Source organism: Ranitomeya imitator, chromosome 2, assembly GCF_032444005.1.
Source record: "Ranitomeya imitator isolate aRanImi1 chromosome 2, aRanImi1.pri, whole genome shotgun sequence".
NCBI classification, from domain to species: Eukaryota; Metazoa; Chordata; class Amphibia; order Anura; family Dendrobatidae; genus Ranitomeya; species Ranitomeya imitator.
The window spans coordinates 148,847,911-148,870,653 of NC_091283.1; the positions used below are offsets into that span (position 1 = coordinate 148,847,911).

Here is a 22,743-nt window from a genome sequence, read left to right on the forward strand (position 1 = left end):
GACCAATCCATCTAAGTCTGCATTCCAAATGGCGCTCCTTCCCTTCCGAGCTCTGCCACGCGCCCAAACGGTGGTTCCCCCCACATATGGGGTATCAGCATACTCAGGACAAATTGGACAACAACTTTTGGGGTCCAATTTCTCTTGTTACCCTTTGGAAAATACAAAACTGGGGGCTAAAAAATAATTTTTTGGGGAAAAAAAAAATATTTTCACGGTTCTGAGTTATAAACTGTAGTGAAACATATGGGGGATCAAAGCTCTCACAACACATCTAGATGAGTTCCTTAGGGGGGTCTACTTTCCAAAATTGTGTCACTTGTGGGAGGTTTTAATGTTTAGGCACATCAGTGGCTCTCCAAACGCAACATGGCGACCCATCTCAATTCCAGTTAAATTTGCATTGAAAAGTCAAATGGCGCTCCTTCGCTTCCGAGCTCTGCCATGCGCCCAAACAGTGGTTTACCCCCACATATGGGGTATCGGCGTACTCAGGACAAATTGTACAACAACTTTTGGGGTCCATTTTCTCCTGTTACCCTTGGTAAAACAAAACAAATTGGAGCTGAAGTAAATTTTTTGTGAAAAAAGTTAAATGTTCATTTTTATTTAAACATTCCAAAAATTCCTGTGAAACACCGTAAGGGTTAATAAACTTCTTGAATGTGGTTCTGAGCACCTTGAGGGGTGCAGTTTTTAGAATGGTGTCACACTTGGTTATTTTCTATCACATAGATCCCTAAAATGACTTCAAATGAGATGTGGTCCTTAAAAAAAAAAAATGGTGTTGTAAAAATGAAAAATTGCTGGTCAACTTTTAACTCTTATAACTCCCTAACAAAAAAAAAATTTGGTTCCAAAATTGTGCTGATGTAAAGTAGACATGTGGGAAATGTTACTTAAGTATTTTGTGTGACATATCTCTGTGATTTAAGGGCATAACGATTCAAAGTTGGAAAATTGCGAAATTTTCAACATTTTCACCAAATTTCCATTTTTTTAACAAATAAACACAGGTAATATCAAAGAAATTTTACCACGATCATGAAGTACAATATGTCACGAGAAAGCAGTGTCAGAATCACCGGGATCCGTTGAAGCGTTCCAGAGTTATAACCTCATAAAGGGACAGTGGTCAGAATTGTAAAAATTGGCCCGGTCATTAACATGCAAACCCACTCTTGGGGGTAAAGGGGTTAAAATGGGGATAAGTGTCCTGTCATGGATAAAACTTCCCCATTCTTCCGATCGGTCCATTTTTTAATGGTCGGACCTAAGCGCTTACCTATCCTGTGGAGCACATGGATCGGTGCTAACTTGTTTTAACCAAAGAACCCATTTAATGCAAACTACCGTAATTATACATCCCAGTTATGGGGGCGCACAGTAGATGTGCTTTACAGCTGAGGCTCCACTATAATGGGGATAACGACTGACAGATATCTGCATATAGCTGTAGGGTGGGCCCCTAGAGTCCATTCCCCTTGATGGGCCCCAGACACCCCAGTCCAACCCTGCTTGCAGTTATGGGGTCAGCAGAGCGTTGGTGACATTTCTGCCTTCTGCTCCTCAGCATTATGTCCCCCACCACACTCTGTAACTTTATAAGGGTTTCCATTTCGTGGTTGAGTTGCTGCAGCTCCTTCCACTTCTCAATAATATCACTTACAGGTTATGGTGTAAGATTCGGGACGAAGAAATGTTATACACTGTTGACATTGGTGCTAAAGGGTAAACACCTAGGGGATGGGGGGGGTAATGCAACTGGAGTTTATACACAGAGAGGGATTTGGTGAGGGAGCAGGATGTCATATGCTGCAGGGTGAGTTGATGAGCTGGATGTCATACACAGAGGGTAATGGGACAGAAAGAGAAACCAGGATTCAATAATTAAAATACGGGGTCCAATTCTTTTCTTTATAGAATATGGAACCGTACCACTGGCTCTTTTTTTTTTTATAGCTCAGCTCATTGTCTTGGGGTTGGTATGTGTGGAGACCCCATGGCGGTTCCTCTCTTGTCTATGCTGTGATCTGAATTCTTCCATTGCACTAGGGTTAATATCTCGGTGACACCTGACCCTGGCGGAGGGTAACACCTGACCTTATGCCTGGTACTGCACTCACCTACAAGACCTACTAATATGCTCTGAATTATAGATGATGGAGCTGTTGACTGTGACATTTTAATGCATCCTGAGTGTGAAGAAATCTTAATTAAATGCTCCTCAAATACCTTGGTGTGTTTCCCATAAATGATGTCTCTCTGTACAAATGTGTCATAATAAATCTTCGTATTTTACCCCCATAATATTTCACTGATACATTGTAACAGCTGCTCCTCCTCAATGTGAACCCCTGCATTTGTCTGATTCTAATACTGCCCCATTACTGTTGATGGGGCTCAGGGAGCCGCCATGTCTGTACATTACACTGACAAATGATATAAGTGGGATTGGTCACCCCCCCCCCCCCCCCCACGCCCATGCCGCCTCCTTGCTGGCATCACCTCCATCTATTTCTGGACTTATAATTCCTGTAGTGTAAAACCAGAACACAGTGTATCGATGCTTGGGGTGATCAGTTAAATGTGGGGCCACAACACAAAGTATTGGTGTTACAGAGCACTACTGTCAGGGAATGGGAGAGTTGTAATGTCACAAGAGTTGGAGCTGCAGGTGCAGAATCTGAGAGAAATAATGTAGAGAAACACAATTCATATGGACAGGAGTTCAACAGCGATCATCCCCATCATTACCATAGTCTTCCCAGTTACCAGCCTCATCATTCTCATTCCCATCCTCCTTATGATCCCCATTATGCTGCTCCCCTCTGACCTTGCTCTGGTTCCTGGGTCTTTTCTCTGGTGCTCCTGCTCTGTCTCCTTGTCCTCTGTCTCCTCGTCTTGCACTGGTTGCTAGGAGTCTTGTGTCTTCAGGAGCTGCGCTCTGCTTGAATTCCTGTACATTGTTCTTCAGCCTCTAAATGGACGTCTGCAGCAGGGCGGTGCAGCGCTCTGGATAGTGTTGGTGCTACATCCAGGTGCTAATATAGAAATCTAATGAGGGATGAGGGAGTCATATAGTATATCTGCCCCCACCCAGTGTGATATGTTTGTAACTGTGGAAGGGGGTATCCAAAGCCTTTGTCATGTCTTATCCTCCAGTCACCTCCAGAGCTGCAGTCACTATTCTGCTGTTACATCAGGTCTTACCCTCCAGTCACCTCCAGAGCTGCAGTCACTATTCTGCTGTTACATTGTGAAAGGAGAAGTATAATATGAGATATGACTGACTATTTATTATAGAGCACTGCGTGGTCAGACTCCGTGGTCTGATATGACAACCAATTGTACTAAAAGCGTGAATGGGGGGATGAGGCATTAGCCAGCGCCACACAGTATAGGTATACAGCTCTATAATTCATGTGTACAGGTGAGACTCCCCTGCCGGGTTATGATCTCATCCCGGGACATTCCACCATTAATTACTTATTCTGGGGAATTAAGCTGCCCCGGCCTCATAAATAATGACCGGCCCAATTATCACATTTACCTCGCACCACAACAGAGAGAGTGCCAACCGGTACCCAAAATATCCACCGCACCCAGAGACAGGCAGAAAATCTCTACAATGTGCAAGAAATAATGTCCCAACTATATTCTTGTACATAGGGGGCAGTATTATAGTAGTTATATTCTTCTATATGCAGTGGGGAAATGAGTATTTGATCCCTTGCTGATTTTGTAAGTTTGCCAAAAGACATGAACAGTCTATAATTTTAACGTTGAGAGATAGAATATCAAAAATAAAATCCAGAAAACCACATTGTATAAATTATATATATTTACATTCTGCAGTGAAAAATAAGTATTTGATCCCTCTGGCAAACAAGACTTAATAAATGGTGGCAAAACCCTTGTTGGCAAGCACAGCAGTCAGACATTTGTTGTAGTTGATGATGAGGGTTGCTCACATGTCAGGAGGAATTTTGGTTCACTCCTCTTTGCAGATCATCTCTAAATCATTAAGATTTTGAGGCTATCGCTTGGCAACTCAGAGCTTCAACCTCCTCCATAAGTTTTCTATGGGATTAAGGTCTGGAGACTGGCTAGGCCACTGCATGACCTTAAAGTCTTTTTGAGCCACTCCTTTGTTGCCTTGGCTGTATGTTTTGGGTCAGTGACTTGCTGGAAGACCCAGCCACAACCCATTTTTAATGTCCTGGCGGAGGGAAGGAGGTTGTCATTCAGGATTTTTACAGTACATGGCTCCATCCGTTCTCCCATTGATGCAGTGAAGTAGTCCTGTGCCCTTAGCAGAGAAACACTCCCAAAATATGTTTCCACCTCCATGCTTGACAGTGGGGACTGTATTCTTTAGGTCATAGGCAGCATTCCTCTTCCTCCAAACACGGCGAGTTGAGTTAATGCCAAAGAGCTCAATTTTTGTCTCATCTGACCACAGCACCTTCTCCCAATCACTCACAGAATCAGCCAGGTGTTCATTGGCAAACAGCAGACGGGACTGCACATGTGCCTTCTTGAGCAGGGGAACCTTGCAGGCACTGCAGGATTTTAATTAAACCTTTATTGCGTAATGTGTTACCAATGATTTTTTTGGTGACTGTGGTCCCAGCTGCCTTGAGATCATTAACCAGTTCCCTCCGTGTAGGTTTAGGCTGATCTCTCACCTTCCTCATGATCAAGGATACCGCACGAGGTGCCCCAGATCGATGACTATTTACAGTCATTTTGTATTTCTTCCATTTTCTTACTATTGCACCAACAGTTGTCTCCTTCTCACCCAGCGTCTTACTTATGGTTTGTAGCCCATTACAGCTTTGTGCAGGTCTATGATCTTGTCCCTGACATCCTGATAAAGCTTTTTTGGTCTTGCCCATGAATGTAGAGGTTAGAGTCTGACTGAGTCTGTGGACAGGAGTCTTTTATAAAGGCGACTAAGTAAGACAGCTGCCTTTAGTGCAGGTAATGAGTTGATTAGGAGCGTCTAACTGGTCTGTAGGAGCCAGAACTCTAAGGCTATGTGCACACACATTCTGGTCCACTGCGGATTTTTCAGCAGCGGATTTGATAAATCTGCAGTGCAAAACCGCTGCGAATTTACCACGGTTTTCCTGCGGATTTCACTGCGGTTTTACAACTGCGGATTTCTATTGGAAACCACAAAAACCTCTCTGACATATTTTCGTCAGAAGAAAGGGCTATAATTAGCCCATTTAATGATAAAGGTATACCCACTCAAGACAACATACTATAGAGGGAGAAATGAGAGTTATACTAGGTATATATAGAGTAAAAAAGATCCAAAATTTATTGAAAGTTCACATAATATATACTTTACATACATTTACACGCATAGAATAAAGTGGTACATGTGCAGAGACAACACACCAGGGTAAACAGGACCCAACAACAACCCTAGTCCCTTAGTGCCTTTCAGTCCATCAATAAAGTGCATGTGCATAACGCTATGGCACAGGTAAGTATGCCTGCCACCAAACAAAGCCCTATATAAGCAAAGCCCCACAGTGAGGCAATACAACTCTCATTTCTCCTTCTATGGGATTTTTATTGGAGCAGCTGTAAAACTGCTGCGGAGTCCGCAGAAAGTAGTGACATGCTTCGGAATGTAAACCGCTGCGTTTCCGAACGTTTTTTTCCGCAGCATGTGCACAGAGTTTTTTGTTTCCCATAGGTTTACATGGAACAGTAAACGCATGGGAAAATCCGCAGTGTGTGCACATACCCTTAGGATGTGTGCACACGATGCGGAATTAGTGCGGATCCGTGTTTTTTTTACGCACAGAAACACTGCAGGTCCGCAAAGTGATTTACAGTACAATGTAAATCAATAGAAAAACAAATGATGTGTTAATGGTGCGGAAAATTCCGCATGAAAAACGCTGCGGATCAAAAGAAGTAGCATGTCACTTCTTTTGTGCAGATCTGCAGCGTTTCTGATCCATTCTATTATAGAAATCCGCAGGGATAAAATAATATTCATAAAATGCAGTATTATAGTAGTTATATTCTTGTACATAGGGGGCAGTATTATAGTATTTTCTTTTACATAGGGGCAGTAATATAGTAATTATAATCTTGTATATAAGGGGGCAGTATTGTAGTAGTTATATTCTTGTGATATGAGCAGTATTCTGGCATTAAGGACAGAAATGCATATGCTATTTTACATTGGGTTTGTAAAGGATCTTCAATGAAGATGTTTTAACGATCTCTTTGCTGGATTTCTACATTTTTCCTACATGTGAACTGTCTGCACATCTGGGATCTTTATTCCATGAGATTTTTTTTATTTTATTGCTACAGTATTTTTGTAGCTATAGTTTTGTACACAGTGGTTGTATTATAGTAGTAATATTTTTGGAAGCATTACATTGGGTAAATGTAACTGTATTCATTTAGATTGCCACTTTTCCTAGATCCCTCCATTAGGTACACCTCCTGTGCATTCAGATGAGTTGTGAGATTAAATTTTCAGTTCTGCATTAATAGAAATCTACATGAGCAGTGTATAGCGGTCTACTATCGAAACTCCAGGAAAGAGACCGAGAACATCAAATGTCCATCTAATCTTTATTTTGCTGTATTGCAGCAATTATATTGTTTAATCCTCCAGAGCTGCAAGCACAAATCTGCCACTACATCATGTCTTATCCAGAGCTGCAGTCACTAATCTGCTGTTACATCGTGAAAGGAGCAGTATAATATGAGATATGATGATGGTATTTATTACAGATTACTATTCTCCGTGGTCTGATACTATGAAGCAAATTGTACTAAAGGTGCGAAATGTCAGGTGATGAGGCAGTTGCCAGCGCCGCACGGTATAGTGATACAGCTCTATAATTCATGTGTACAGGTGAGGCTCCGCTGCCGGGTCATGATCTCATCCCAGGAGACAACCACCATTAATTATTCTGGGGAATTAAGCTGCCACGGCCTCATAAATAATGAGCGGCCCAATTATCACATTTACCTCACACCAGAACAGAGAATGCCAAGTTGTACCCAAAATATCCACCGCTCTCAGGGACAGGTAGGACATCATTTTTTTGCTGTATTGCAGCAGTTACTTCATTCCTCATCTTCCAGTCAGAGCAGAATAGTGATTGTCGCTCTGGCTATGAGTGTAGTGTCAGATGATACGATTGCAGCTTTGGCTGTGACTGGAGTATAAAATGTGACAAGTTGCAACTCTAAATGTAACCAGAGGGGTGATGAGTGACAGCTCTGGATGTGATTGGCAAGGTGATGCGGGGCGCACTGAGCAGTAGTTGAGATCTTTTGGGAGCCGCACTGGGCGGTATTGAGCACACAATTTCCACCATTGTCCACAAGACGGCTTCACCACTTTATCAGACCCTATGTGGGATGCCGCAAGCTTTAGATCAAATGCTGCCATCCTCTGAGTTGCGATATTTTATCCTGTCCAGGTAGGACCAGACCTTGCAGACCACCAGGCTGTAGTACGTCTCCAGCTTGGAGCAGCTATGGCCCCCACTTCAGACATCTCGTTGTTTCCGATCCCGGACGATGAGAAAATGATCCTATAACAGCATCGGTTATAACGGATGGGCCGAGGCCCAGAAAACCGGGAGCTATGGAGAGGGAGGGCTCCGGCCTTCTGGGCACAGAGGCCAATGAAGACCTCAGACGGCACGGCCACTGTCACCTGGGCAGACACCAGGTACATCTTCCTAGTGACCCCCCCGGGAGATGACCATGGCCGAGCCGCTGCAGTAGTCAGGATAGAAGGTCTTGGAGTAGGATGTCAGGGGGACGAAGCTTAGACTGTGAGGGTCTCTGTCTGGCCGGGCCTGGTGTATAACTCTCCCAGTATATACATCACTGGTGCGGACCTCCAGGCTTAGCAGGTAATTGCTCAGGCTCTCCACATTGACAAACACATAGTCATCAGCTTTCAGGATGAACCTGGCATCGGAGCAGAAGGTCACAACCCACTCCATCATCATCACTGCCTTCAGCGTGTCATTGGAAGGATCCAGGAAAGTCCCTTGCACCAAGTCCTGGTGGAGATGAGATTCATTCAGAATGCTGTACTGAGTGGCCTGCATCTGGGGCCTCCCTAGCATGAAGATCCGTGTTACCCGGAGGCCCCGAAGTGATGTTGTCTTCCCCCAGGTCTGTCGGAGTCTCTCCCGTCTCATCCTGTTTTCAGGAGAACTGAAGATGACCACGAGCAGGAATACATTCCTATCCATGCAGCGCCTTGAGCTGCTGATGGCATAGGACCTGGAGATATTCTCACTCTGCAGACTCAGATTTAGTCTCTGTGCTTGGTCCTGGAGCACCATGAACTTTCCATCCTTGTAAGTGATCGGGGCTGAGCGCAGTAAGTATTCCTCCATCAAATCTGCACCAAACAGCAGAGCATGGAACAGGACGATGAGGATGAAGCAGCACTGATGGGTACGGAGCCGACAGAGGGACACCTGCGAAGATTAAGGTAGGGTGAAAATAAGCCGACTATGGATAACTGAGGTGAAGCGATGCCAGGAGTAAACCTGCAGACAGGAGGAGGGGATGGCACAAGGGACTCCTCAGAAATTGAGAGATAAGAGTGCAGTGGAGGAACACTTGGAGAGAACAAGGTCTTGGTGAGAAAAAGGCCCAGAGCAGCAGGGGATCACGTTCAGAGAATTGGTAAGGGGTGGACACCTGCAGATAGTGAGGAGGAGGCAGCAGATAAGGGTACCACTGCATAGAACGAGACCGGGGTGAGGAGCAGAGAGTGAGGCTGGGTGAGGAGGGGAGACGCTTGCAGAGAGCAAGGACATGTGAGGAGGGGCTGTAGGAACACTTGAAAAGAGTGAGGCCATGTGAGCAAGGCCAGTGAGTAGGAAGATGGGAGCTCACCTGCATGGTGCTGGTGAAACGACTGCTTCTTGCGCCGCTGCCTTGTTCACTTATTTCTTGTGGGTGAATTGTTCTTTTCCGCGGCTCAGATAGTAAAGTTACTGCAGAACCTGATCCATCTGCACCCGACCTAACAGTTGTAACCAGACACTGGGACAAGATCAGATGAATGTGAAATGGCTGGGGTGGTCTGAGGATGTGAAACGACTCCACAAGCGAGGACTCAGAGTGAGGCTGCCATCACACTAGCAGTATTTGGTCAGTATTTTACATCAGTATTTGTAGCCAAAACCAGGAGTGGGTGATAAATGCAGAAGTGGTGCATATGTTTCCATTATACTTTTCCTCTATTTGTTCCACTCCTGGTTTTGGCTACAAATACTGATGTAAAATACTCACCAAATACTGCTAGTGTGACGGCACCGCGTGTGGGTGTGTGTGTGTGTGTGTGTGTATAATACAGGGAACACTAAAATCCCACATCCTAGATATCACTGAATGAAATATTCCAGTTGCAATTCTTCATTCATTACATAGTGGAGTGCGTTGAGAACAATAAAAATGTGAATATCCCATAGAGGTCTGGATTTGGAATGATACTCGAAAGCAAAGTGGAAAATCAAATGACTGGCTGATACAACTTCAGTGGAAATGCCTCAAGACTACAGATGAGCAAATTTCTTTGGGTCCCTGCTTATTCGGTAAGTTATAGCAACTACCGAATAAGCTACAGAGAGAACCTGGCTTCCTGGAGCGTGCCGGCTGATCAGCTGTTCGTCCCCACAGCTGCATGTGTCGCAGCTGTGTCACAGTATATTGATGGAGAGCCTGGGTGTTGGGCTCTCCATGCATGTGTCCTTACAGGTGTTGTCTGAAGATGGTCTTTCAGGAGCGCTCTACTCTCGGCTCTTGGTTTCCTGTCTTGCAACGGGTTGTGGGCTCCTGAAGATTGACAGTGAATTATCACACCGCGAGCACAATCAGAGCACTCCGGCTACTAGAAAAGGCAGTTTGGCCAGTGCAGAATGGGAGAAGTGCAGGGAAACAGAATTTTAAGAGCAATGCGAGTCTCTGGGCCAGTCAGGCTGGACTACAGAGGTGGCCGGTAACTTTGTTCTTGAGAAAATAATTTTTAATAAGGGAGGCATTACAGAGTTACTCAGTTTTACAAATTGTTTCAATTTTATCCATTTAACAGGGTTGTCTCAAGTTCTTAAAGGGTTAATCCAGTGCCACTCGCTTCCTCATTGTCTGTGCCGACGATGGCACTAGCCCACACAGCTGCGGAGACATTTTACATAAAACGGAATCCGTGCCATTAATCTTTCCAGGTTACCATGGCAACCCCAGAACCAGCATAATATTTTCAGAGGTACAGGAGAGAGGAAAAACAAATAATTCTTAAAAGGTATGTACACACGTTAAGTAGTTGGTGCAGAAAAACAGCAGCAAAAGTGCGCTTTTTTGCTGCAGATTTTTCCCCATTCATTAGTTTAGGTGAAATCTGCAGCAAAAATGCTGAAAGAATGGATATGCTACAGATTTAAATCTGCTAGTCACAACTAAGCACCGTGTGCATGAGACTCTGGGATTCTCATTCTCTTTGCTGGCATCCGGAAATCCTTCAGGTTTTCTAACAAATCTGCACTACAAAAAACATGTGCACATGGGCTCCAGTAAAGTTTGTCCAAAGTTGTAAGACAGGAGCAGGATCACACTTCTAGCAGATTCTACTCCTGTGGGTGATTGTGCTGGAATTCTCTGCACTGCTGTCTGTGCCGTGTTGTGAAGCATGATCCCGCAGGGTGCACAGTAACTCCGGGGGTCCGATGACATCACACGACCTTGCGGGGGATGCATGTGGAATTTGCTCAGCTTTAGTAAATGTACATTTGGACCAGGCAGCAGAGTTCAGATGAAGGCAAGTTGGGACCCTGCAGTGTCTGCTGATCATGGGGACAGTCCTACTGCTCCCACTAGACACATCAGCCCCGTGCTTTGTGATGAGCGAATATACTCGGTACTCGAGATTTCCCGAGCACGCTCGGGTGTCCTCCGAGTATTTTTAAGTGCTCAGAGATTTTGTTTTCTTCGCCGCAGCTGAATAATTTACAGCCACTAGCCTGCTTGATTACATGTGGGGATTCCCTAGCAACCAGGCAACCCCCACATGTAATCAAGCTGGCTAACAGATGTAAATCATTCAGCTGCGGCGATGAAAACTAAATCTCCGAGCACTAAAAAATACTTGGAGGACACCCGAGCGTGCTCAGGAAATCTCGAGTAACGAGTATATTCGCTCATCACTATTTGTGCGATCTCTGGGTTCCAATCCTGCCATTACCATCATCTCTCCAATATTTAATGTCAGCAAACCAGATTTGTAGGTGGCAGCCATGTTTGACTCTTGCAGTGCTGAACTCATGTGGCCAGCCCCAGTCCGTAACAGCAATATCGACTGGCGTTTCCTCCCCCCTCATTTACTGCACAGCACAAGACTCCCTGCAGTTGTGGGTCAGCAGTCATGTGGCTGATAGCACGACCACTGCAGCCAATCATAGGCTTCAGCTGCATAAACCCATTTAACTCTTGTCTTCACTATTAAGATAGCAATTATCTGATAGTGTCCATAAAATGTCCCGTGCTCTAGTCAAAGCTAGAGTTGCACACAGGTCACCTGATGCATTGTGGGGTAGATTGCTGGACAGATCCTGAACCTTCCGATTAGGCATATTTATCAATAGGCAGGAACATGTGATGGATTACGGATATTGAGCTTCGTCCCCAAAATGTTTGAAGCACAAAATAAATGAGTGATTTGGGAAAAAGTTTATGCCCCAAAAAGCCCAAATCAGATTTCTGGCACTCTGACAGATCTCCCCATTGTGTCATTATTGATTCAGACTCTGACCTAGCTGAGATGATGGGAGTAGCAGTACCTCTGGATTCAATTGTATTCAGTTGGGTGCAGCAAACACTAGCACAACTGGGGAGCAGTGGCGAGGCGAGATCCTGAGAGCTAATAGGAAGGAATTCCTGTGACCTGTGCCACTGAGGACGGAGAACGGTGCCAATTCAGAAGTAGGAGACGGAGGTCAGAAATGGAATGCCTTTAATTCCCTTATCCAGCCGCAGCCCCTCACCCTCCTCACAGTTTCTCTTATTTCCATTGCTGCGCATCAGAATTATAAATCTTATATACAAGTAATACCAGCGAAGAAGACCCCTGCCCTGGGCGTGTGGGCCGGGGCTGTGGAGACGCCGGGAGGAATCGTTACAGGAACGAAGTCCTTGCTGTGCAAACATCTGAAGGAAGCAAAGTTTCATCTGGAGGCGCCAGGGTCACTGCACCCCTTCTTCTTCAACGTAGGTGGAGGGGAACCAGCCGATCTGCAGAGACACAGAGACATGGGTTACAGAGGAACAGCTGAGGGTTTGTTATACTGTATCAGCGTGAAGTGGGCACATATCTGCCCAGGTCTGCAGACTTATGCCTGCACCGACAAACATCAGCCCTGGTACATGTTCTTATTCACTGACTGCAAGCAGACATTGGATAAGAGAAACTACAACTAAACCAAAGTTGTTTTTCCCTGACATGGGACTGCACAGGACCTAATAACTTCAACTACAGGTAAAAACATTTTTACTCAATAAAAGGAGCTGGTAAGTGCCCCGAGTGACCCCCTTTCTATAGTGATTTTATCTGGCACAGTAGCAGCGGTGTTCAATAATACTTCCCCGCTGCCCTGGCGTCTAGTATCATCTGCAGGGCTGAGGCCCCCGCTGCCCTGGCCTCTTCACACATAGCGTCGGGTCCCTGCGGGTTCTCCCGCAGCGGATTTGATAAATCTGCAGGGCAAACCCGCTGCGGTTATCCCTGAAGATTTATCGCGGTTTGTGTTGCGGGTTCCGCTGCGGGATTTACTCCTACTATATAGTAATGCTAAAAATAATAAAATAATGATATACTCACCCTCTGACGTCCCGATCTCCTCGGCGCTGCAGGCGGCGGTCCGGTTCCAAAGATGCTGTGCGAGAAGGACCTTCGTGACGTCACGGTCATGTGACCGCGACGTCATCGCAGGTCCTGGTCGCATAGCAACCTGAGACCGGACGGCCGCGTGCAGCGCTGAGAGGTGAGTATAGCATTATTTTTTATTTTAATTCTTTTTTTTTTTTTTTACACAAATATGGTTCCCGGGGCCTGGAGGAGAGTCTCCTCTCCTCCACCCTGGGTACCACCCGCACATTATCCGCTTACTTCCCGCATGGTGTGCACAGCCCCATGCGGGAAGTAAGCGGATCAATGCATTCCTGTGGGTGCAGAACCGCGATTCTGCACAAAGAAGTGACATGCTGCGGGTTGTAAACCGCTGCGTTCCCGCGCGGTTTTTCCCGCAGCATGTGCACAGCGGTTTGCCGTTTCCATAGGGTTTACAGGTTACTGTAAACGCAATGGAAACTGCAGCGGACCGGCAGCTGCAAAATCGCCGCGGTTCCGCGGTAAAAACCGCAAAGTGTGAACATGGCCTTATCTGCTGTACCAAGGCCCCCGCTGCTCTGGCCTCTATTATTATCTGCAGGGTCGAGTTCCGCACTGCCCGGGCCTCTATTATCTGCAGTACTGAGTTCCCCGCTGCCCTGGCCTCTGTTATCATCTGCAGTACCGAGGCCCCCGCTGCCCTGGCCTCTATTATCATCTGCAGGGTCGAGTTCCCCACTGCCCTGGCCTCTGTTATCATCTGCAGGGTCGAGTTCCCCACTGCCCTGGCCTCGGTTATCATCTGCAGTACCGAGGCCCCCGCTGCCCTGGCCTCTGTTATCATCTGCAGGGTCGAGTTCCCCACTGCCCTGGCCTCTGTTATCATCTGCAGGGTCGAGTTCCCCACTGCCCTGGCCTCGGTTATCATCTGCAGTACCGAGGCCCCCGCTGCCCTGGCCTCTGTTATCATCTGCAGGGTCGAGTTCCCCACTGCCCTGGCCTCTGTTATCATCTGCAGTACCGAGGCCCCCGCTGCCCTGGCCTCTATTATCATCTGCAGGGTCGAGTTCCCCACTGCCCTGGCCTCTGTTATCATCTGCAGTACCGAGGCCCCCGCTGCCCTGGCCTCTATTATCATCTGCAGGGTCGAGTTCCCCACTGCCCTGGCCTCTGTTATCATCTGCAGTACCGAGGCCCCCGCTGCCCTGGCCTCTATTATCATCTGCAGGGTCGAGTTCCCCACTGCCCTGGCCTCTGTTATCATCTGCAGTACCGAGGCCCCCGCTGCCCTGGCCTCTGTTATCATCTGCAGGGTCGAGTTCCCCACTGCCCTGGCCTCTGTTATCATCTGCAGTACCGAGGCCCCCGCTGCCCTGGCCTCTATTATCATCTGCAGGGTCGAGTTCCCCACTGCCCTGGCCTCTGTTATCATCTGCAGTACCGAGGCCCCCGCTGCCCTGGCCTCTATTATCATCTGCAGGGTCGAGTTCCCCACTGCCCTGGCCTCTGTTATCATCTGCAGTACCGAGGCCCCCGCTGCCCGGGCCTCTGTTATCATCTGCAGGGTCGAGTTCCCCACTGCCCTGGCTTCTATTATCATCTGCAGGGTCGAGTTCCCCACTGCCCTGGCCTCTGTTATCATCTGCAGTACCGAGGCCCCCGCTGCCCGGGCCTCTATTATCATCTGCAGGGTCGAGTTCCCCGCTGCCCTGGCCTCTTATCATCTGCAGAGCTGAGGCCCCCCGCTGCCCTGGCCTCTATTATCATCTGCAGGGCTGAGGCTCCCCATTGCCCTGGCCTCTGTTATCATCTGCAGGGCTGCTGAGGAGCAAAGCCCACTACATAACCATGAGGTGCAATCTGTGCTACAGAACCTGCCTGAACTTCAGTGAGGGAGCTTGATGTAATTGGCGCAGTTTAACCATCTAAATGCAGCTGTCAACAATATCTGAACACAGTATTTAATTTACGCCGCTGTGCACATCGGCTTCCAGCGAGATGATTGGGGGCAGGCCATAGGTCGTCATCTTGGAACGTCTGAGGCTAATGTCATATAAGTTTAAATTTGCCCTTTTTCCCATATTGAAATACAGAAATTAAAATATTTTATAAAAGAAACATTTTAAACGCAAAAAAAAACCCAAATAATCAGAACACCAGGATCGCCATTTCTCGGTCACTGCTCAAATTGATCAAAATGTATAGATCACAAGAATTAATCCTAAAAGGACAGATAAATGAAAAAGGTTCTGTCAAAAGTTTGGTTTTGCCATGACGACCTGAAGAAGAAAGTTTTCAGGTCATTTTATAGCACAATTGAAACCATATAAACAAAACCCAAAAACAGCAGTGGAATTGATTTTTTTTTTTTTTTTTACATGTTTTCCAGTACATCTTATTCTGTCATCACCGTCCTCATGGGACCAGAGCCACAGAAAAATAAAAAATGAAAAAGTCCTGGTTCCTAAAGTTATTAAAGGGGTGTGCACAGTCGCTCTGCTCTTCTGCCTCCTGGAGGACAGTCCACTCCCATAGATTGACAGATCAGGGCCGCAGCATGGTCGCACGGAAGAAGCACAGGGGCAACGAGGCTGGCCAGATACAGCAAACACCGTGCAGGCAATGCTTCGCTAGGAAGCCAGCCACCACGGATAGACTGCAGAGACCGTATAGACTGGAGAAGCCACTGCTCCTGAGGATGGAGAGGATCTTTACGTTTGCTTGTTTTAAGCACCTTAACGATTACAATGGCAGAAGAAGTGTTGCGTAGCTGCGCCCTGGAGAGTTTGGTCTCGTGTCGGCCGGTGCGCACTGAATGGTCTTGGGCTCTGCGCAACATAGTGTTGTATGCTGCATGGAGTTGGGCTCTGTAGATCCCCACATTATCTGCTGCGCACTGGATGAAGTTGGGCTCTGCAGGGACCCGCATCAGCTGCTGCGTACTGGATGGAGTTGGGGTTTGCAGAGCCCTGCGTCAGCTGCCGCACACTGGATGGAGTTGGGCTCTGAGGGGACCCGCATCAGCTGCTGCGCACTGGATAGAGTTGTTGGTTTGCAGAGCCCTGCGTCAGCTGCAGCGCACTGGATGGAGGTGGGCTCTGTTGGGACCCGCATCAGCTGCTGCGCACTGGATAGAGTTGGGGTTTGCAGAGCCCTGCATCAGCTGCTGCGCACTGGATGGATTTGGGCTCTGCAGGGACCTGCATCAGCTGCTGCGCACTGGATGGAGTTGGGCTCTGCAGGGACCCGCATCAGCTGCTGCGCACTGGATGGAGTTGGGCTCTGCAGGGACCCGCATCAGCTGCTGCGCACTGAATGGAGTTGGGCTCTGCAGGGACCCGCTTCAGCTGCTTCGCACTGGATGGAGTTGGGGTTTGCAGAGCCCTGCATCAGCTGCTGCGCACTGGATGGAGTTGGGCTCTGAGGGGACCCGCATCAGCTACTGCGCACTGGATGGAGTTGGGCTCTGAGGGGACCCGCATTAGCTGCTGCGCGGATGGAGTTGGGCTCTGCAGGGACCCGCTTGAGCTGCTGCGCACTGGATGGAGTTGGGCTCTGCAGGGACCCGCATCAGCTGCTGCGCACTGGATGGAGTTGGGCTCTGCAGGGACCCGCATCAGCTGCTGCGCACTGGATGGAGTTAGGCTCTGCAGGGACCCGAATCAGCTGCTGCGCACTGGATGGAGTTGGGCTCTGCAGGGACCCGCATCAGCTGCTGCGCACTGGATGGAGTTGGGCTCTGCAGGGACCCGCATCAGCTGCTGCGCACTGGATGGAGTTGGGCTCTGCAGGGACCCGCATCAGCTGCTGCGCACTGGATGGAGTTGGGCTCTGCAGGGACCCGCATCAGCTGCTGCGCACTGGATGGAGTTGGGCTCTGCAGGGACCCGCATCAGCTGCTGCGCACTGGATGGAGTTGGGCTCTGCAGGGACCCGCTTCAGCTGCCGCGCACTGGATGGAGTTGGGCTCTGCAGGGACCTGCATCAGCTGCTTCGCACTGGATGGAGTTGGGGTTTGCAGAGCCCTGCATCAGCTGCTGCGCACTGGATGGAGTTGGGCTCTGAGGGGACCCGCATCAGCTACTGCGCACTGGATGGAGTTGGGCTCTGAGGGGACCCGCATTAGCTGCTGCGCACTGGATGGAGTTGGGCTCTGCAGGGACCCGCTTGAGCTGCTGCGCACTGGATGGAGTTGGGCTCTGCAGGGACCCGCATCAGCTGCTGCGCACTGGATGGAGTTGGGCTCTGCAGGGACCCGCATCAGCTGCTGCGCACTGGATGGAGTTAGGCTCTGCAGGGACCCGAATCAGCTGCTGCGCACTGGATGGAGTTGGGCTCTGCAGGGACCCGCATCAGCTGCTGCGTACTGGATGGAGTTGGGGTTTGCAGAGCCCTGCGTCAGCTGCCGCACACTGGATGGAGTTGGGCTCTGAGGGGACCCGCATCAGCTGCTGCGCACTGGATAGAGTTGTTGGTTTGCAGAGCCCTGCGTCAGCTGCAGCGCACTGGATGGAGGTGGGCTCTGTTGGGACCCGCATCAGCTGCTGCGCACTGGATAGAGTTGGGGTTTGCAGAGCCCTGCATCAGCTGCTGCGCACTGGATGGATTTGGGCTCTGCAGGGACCTGCATCAGCTGCTGCGCACTGGATGGAGTTGGGCTCTGCAGGGACCCGCATCAGCTGCTGCGCACTGGATGGAGTTGGGCTCTGCAGGGACCCGCATCAGCTGCTGCGCACTGAATGGAGTTGGGCTCTGCAGGGACCCGCTTCAGCTGCTTCGCACTGGATGGAGTTGGGGTTTGCAGAGCCCTGCATCAGCTGCTGCGCACTGGATGGAGTTGGGCTCTGAGGGGACCCGCATCAGCTACTGCGCACTGGATGGAGTTGGGCTCTGAGGGGACCCGCATTAGCTGCTGCGCACTGGATGGAGTTGGGCTCTGCAGGGACCCGCTTGAGCTGCTGCGCACTGGATGGAGTTGGGCTCTGCAGGGACCCGCATCAGCTGCTGCGCACTGGATGGAGTTGGGCTCTGCAGTGACCCGCATCAGCTGCTGCGCACTGGATGGAGTTAGGCTCTGCAGGGACCCGAATCAGCTGCTGCGCACTGGATGGAGTTGGGCTCTGCAGGGACCCGCATCAGCTGCTGCGCACTGGATGGAGTTGGGCTCTGCAGGGACCCGCATCAGCTGCTGCGCACTGGATGGAGTTGGGCTCTGCAGGGACCCGCATCAGCTGCTGCGCACTGGATGGAGTTGGGCTCTGCAGGGACCCGCATCAGCTGCTGCGCACTGGATGGAGTTGGGCTCTGCAGGGACCCGCATCAGCTGCTGCGCACTGGATGGAGTTGGGCTCTGCAGGGACCCGCTTCAGCTGCCGCGCACTGGATGGAGTTGGGCTCTGCAGGGACCTGCATCAGCTGCTTCGCACTGGATGGAGTTGGGGTTTGCAGAGCCCTGCATCAGCTGCTGCGCACTGGATGGAGTTGGGCTCTGAGGGGACCCGCATCAGCTACTGCGCACTGGATGGAGTTGGGCTCTGAGGGGACCCGCATTAGCTGCTGCGCACTGGATGGAGTTGGGCTCTGCAGGGACCCGCTTGAGCTGCTGCGCACTGGATGGAGTTGGGCTCTGCAGGGACCCGCATCAGCTGCTGCGCACTGGATGGAGTTGGGCTCTGCAGGGACCCGCATCAGCTGCTGCGCACTGGATGGAGTTAGGCTCTGCAGGGACCCGAATCAGCTGCTGCGCACTGGATGGAGTTGGGCTCTGCAGGGACCCGCATCAGCTGCTGCGCACTGGATGGAGTTGGGCTCTGCAGGGACCCGCATCAGCTGCTGCGCACTGGATGGAGTTGGGCTCTGCAGGGACCCGCATCAGCTGCTGCGCACTGGATGGAGTTGGGCTCTGCAGGGACCCGCATCAGCTGCTGCGCACTGGATGGAGTTGGGCTCTGCAGGGACCCGCATCAGCTGCTGCGCACTGGATGGAGTTGGGCTCTGCAGGGACCCGCTTCAGCTGCCGCGCACTGGATGGAGTTGGGCTCTGCAGGGACCTGCATCAGCTGCTTCGCACTGGATGGAGTTGGGGTTTGCAGAGCCCTGCATCAGCTGCTGCGCACTGGATGGAGTTGGGCTCTGAGGGGACCCGCATCAGCTACTGCGCACTGGATGGAGTTGGGCTCTGAGGGGACCCGCATTAGCTGCTGCGCACTGGATGGAGTTGGGCTCTGCAGGGACCCGCTTGAGCTGCTGCGCACTGGATGGAGTTGGGCTCTGCAGGGACCCGCATCAGCTGCTGCGCACTGGATGGAGTTGGGCTCTGCAGGGACCCGCATCAGCTGCTGCGCACTGGATGGAGTTAGGCTCTGCAGGGACCCGCATCAGCTGCTGCGCACTGGATGGAGTTGGGCTCTGCAGGGACCCGCATCAGCTGCTTCGCACTGGATGGAGTTGGGGTTTGCAGAGCCCTGCATCAGCTGCTGCGCACTGGATGGAGTTGGGCTCTGAGGGGACCCGCATCAGCTGCTGCGCACTGGATGGAGTTGGGCTCTGCAGGGACCCGCATCAGCTGCTGCGCACTGGATGGAGTTGGGCTCTGCAGGGACCCGCATCAGCTGCTGCGCACTGGATGGAGTTGGGCTCTGCAGGGACCCGCATCAGCTGCTGCGCACTGGATGGAGTTGGGCTCTGCAGGGACCCGCATCAGCTGCTGCGCACTGGATGGAGTTAGGCTCTGCACGGACCCGCATCAGCTGCTGCGCACTGGATGGAGTTGGGGTTTGCAGGCAGGGCCTGCATCAGCACCCAGCACAGGGGCCCTGGGGAGAGGGGGGGGGCACTCATGCTGTCATAGATACAGCTGGGAGAGCAGAGCAGGAGATAACATGCTCTCTCCCCCCACAAAGTCACTGCTGGCTGCGTTCTCTTAACCCCTATGTGCCAGCTCTGACACAAGCATCTTCTCACTCAGTCAGTGCAGCCAGGCAGGCACACATAGGGGTTAACAGAAGGCAGCCAGTGTGACATTGTGGGCGGAGAGAGCACCTTCTCTGCTCTCCCCCCTGGGTGGCTGCAGACAGTGCTGAAGTTTATCAGGCAGATTCCGGAGGAGCTCCTTCCTACTAGTGCCTGAGTGACTGCAAAGGTATCCAGCAGTGGTTGCAGTTGTGGCTCAGTCTGCTGCTGTCTCCGCTGCCTAAAAATGTGGGTGATGTCTGGAGGAGCAGCTGGTGGGGTGCAGCCTGTAGCCGCCCAGCTCACCCAGAATACATGCATGCTGCACCAAACCTGCACCAGTGGGGTAGGAAGAAGTTTAACCCCTTCCCATCTGTATGAAGGTTATTGCTGAACCTTAAAGATAACAATCCGACCCGCATAAATGGGGTTAACCAGATGCCAGGAGGAAGGGGAGCTGCTGCCATGGGTAATACTGAGCTGTGGGCTGTAGGTTGGGGCCCCGTGGCCCCAGGCTGGTGACTGGAGGGACTCTGCCCAGTGCTGGCATGTGGGTGATTTCTGCTCCGGAGTCTCAGCTTCTCTCCTCCAGGTCACACTGTGCAGTCACAGCAACATTGGTTGTGTCTGTCCAGGTCCCAGCAGCTGCCACTGCTCCCACCACGGACATGGCATCACTTAACCCTTCCCCTGCAGCCACCGGCAACAAATCCACATTATTCCTTGATTAAATCAGGTTCCAACCCAATAGAGGAGCAGACATTTCCTGCTGCCATTAGGGTCCGGGAGGGGGTGACATTGGCTGCCCTGCTACTCTGTAGTGGGGGGTGACAAATGTAACATGGGGTAACGATGACAGAGAAATGCACAGGATAATAGTGAGAGCGACAAAGGGCAGTGTATGGTATGGAGCAGTCAGGGGGTGGGCTGCAGGATCCCCCCATACTGTACATGACTGCTCGGGACAGGGAGGCGTTTAATGAGCTTCTAATGACGGGGCACTAATTGGGTCATTAGGGTTTGTGGAAAGGATTCAGCATCAGGTCCCTCATTAATGCCCGAGCCGCCTGTTACTTTGTAGCACAGATCTGTTGGGGCCGCAAAACCAAACAACGTTGTTTATGTAGAAAAGTCTTTGTTTCATAGAAAAACTCAAAACAGAAAAGCACCTCTCCTGTATATATACACTGCACAGCACCTTTCCTCCTGTATATATACACTGCAGAATTTACAATAGCTGTCACTCATGTAAGAAGTGAAATCTGGCATTGTACTATACATTTCTCTGCCGTATCTGTGCATCATAAATCGGGGTATGTGTTAAAGGGGGGGGGGGGGGGGCCCACTGAGACTCTTTCGCCCGGGGCCCTCGAAAACCTGGAGCTGGCCCTGTCTGCAGGGACCCGCTTCAGCTGCCGCGCACTGGATGGAGTTGGGCTCTGCAGGGACCCGCATCAGCTGCTGCGCACTGGATGGAGTTGGGCTCTGCAGGGACCCGCATCAGCTGCTGCGCACTGGATGGAGTTGGGCTCTGCAGGGACCCGCTTCAGCTGCTGCGCACTGGATGGAGTTGGGCTCTGCAGGGACCCGCTTCAGCTGCCGCGCACTGGATGGAGTTGGGCTCTGCAGGGACCCGCTTCAGCTGCTGCGCACTGGATGGAGTTGGGCTCTGCAGGGACCCGCTTCAGCTGCCGCGCACTGGATGGAGTTGGGCTCTGCAGGGACCCGCATCAGCTGCTTCGCACTGGATGGAGTTGGGGTTTGCAGAGCCCTGCATCAGCTGCTGCGCACTGGATGGAATTGGGGTTTGCAGAGCCCTGCGTCAGCTGCTGCGCACTGGATGGAGTTGGGCTCTGAGAAGACCCATGTCGTCCACTGTGCGGAGTTGGGCTCTGGAGCTCCGTTTACGTTGTAGCAGCTAGAGTCATTGGACCCCTGATCTGACAGTCGGGACCTATGCGATGGACAGGTCATCAGTGTGATATGATGGAAACCCCTTTTAAGTTCCTGGTGCAGATCCGTGATCCGGAAGTCGTGCAGCAGAATACAGAAATCTCATTCGTTCTGTGGCCTCACAACACACGACCCTGGAGGAGCAGAATACGCACTTTTCCGTTCGTCTCGCCTTTCCACCATCCCTGATCCCCTCCTATCCGGCTGTAGATTTTCACCACATCTCCTTCCCGCAGCGAGAGCTCCCTCATGTCTCTGGCTGCAAAGTTGTACCTGGCAATGGCGGTTCCTACAGGACGTGGCGTGAAAACTGTGCAGAAGAGAAAAAGGGGTGGAGTTACTACAGGGACGGTACACCCCAAAAACACCAGTGACCAAACCAAATTAGACTGAATTCTGCCACCAGCTAACAAGATGGCGGCAAGGTGCTTATGGAAGATGAATGAAAGGTGAGGAGGGAAAACCATGGAAAATGGCGGATTCCTGGCAAAACGCTCAGCAGATGATTCTGGGGTTGTCCCCTCCCCCCACTAAGTAAATTCGCCCACATCTGTTGTCCTGGGGGACTGTAACTTAGATGTGACTATGAAGATGTGCGCGGCGAGACGGACGGAGGTGAGGCGACCCAACATGCACCCCCAATCCATTACCCGCCATGCAATAGAACATGTGAGCCAGAGTTGTCCTGTATACATCTATGGAGGGCGCAATGATGATGATATGGAGGAGATACTCCAGCAATGGTGTTCATGGCTGAGCTGTGAAAACTGGCTGACACAGGGTGCACAGCAACAGAAACAGTCGACATGGCTGCACTACTCCACACCCAGCAGATGGCGCCGTTATTCCCTTCAGAGCCATGAACAATAGAGACTAAATAACCCTATAAAGAAAAATGATGGCACAGGGTGATGGCAGCAACGGCTTTGACAAAA

General features: G+C 50.6%; 2 protein-coding genes across 6 annotated transcripts in view; both read right to left on the reverse strand.

Moving 5' to 3' along the window:
- Nucleotides 1-5,360: 5,360 nt before the first annotated feature.
- B3GALT9 (beta-1,3-galactosyltransferase 9) lies at nt 5,361-11,317 on the reverse strand. The gene is given in 5 exon segments (XM_069754508.1): nt 5,361-7,546; nt 7,549-7,750; nt 7,752-8,495; nt 8,920-9,069; nt 11,264-11,317. Coding segments are annotated over 5 exon segments (1,266 nt in total). The 3' UTR covers nt 5,361-7,430.
- Nucleotides 11,318-12,014: 697 nt separating this feature from the next.
- VAV2 (vav guanine nucleotide exchange factor 2) overlaps nt 12,015-22,743 on the reverse strand; it is a 97,313-nt gene continuing 86,584 nt past the window's right edge. For 3 of the 5 annotated variants that reach the window (XM_069747437.1, XM_069747439.1, XM_069747438.1), the window contains exons 26-27: nt 21,964-22,118; nt 12,015-12,309 (exon numbers count right to left, since the gene is read on the reverse strand). In XM_069747437.1, the coding sequence (XP_069603538.1) occupies nt 12,262-12,309; nt 21,964-22,118 (203 nt within the window). In that variant the 3' untranslated portion in view covers nt 12,015-12,261. The remainder of the gene's footprint in view (nt 12,310-21,963; nt 22,119-22,743) is intronic. The other 2 variants (XM_069747441.1, XM_069747440.1) reach the window with 2 other exon arrangements.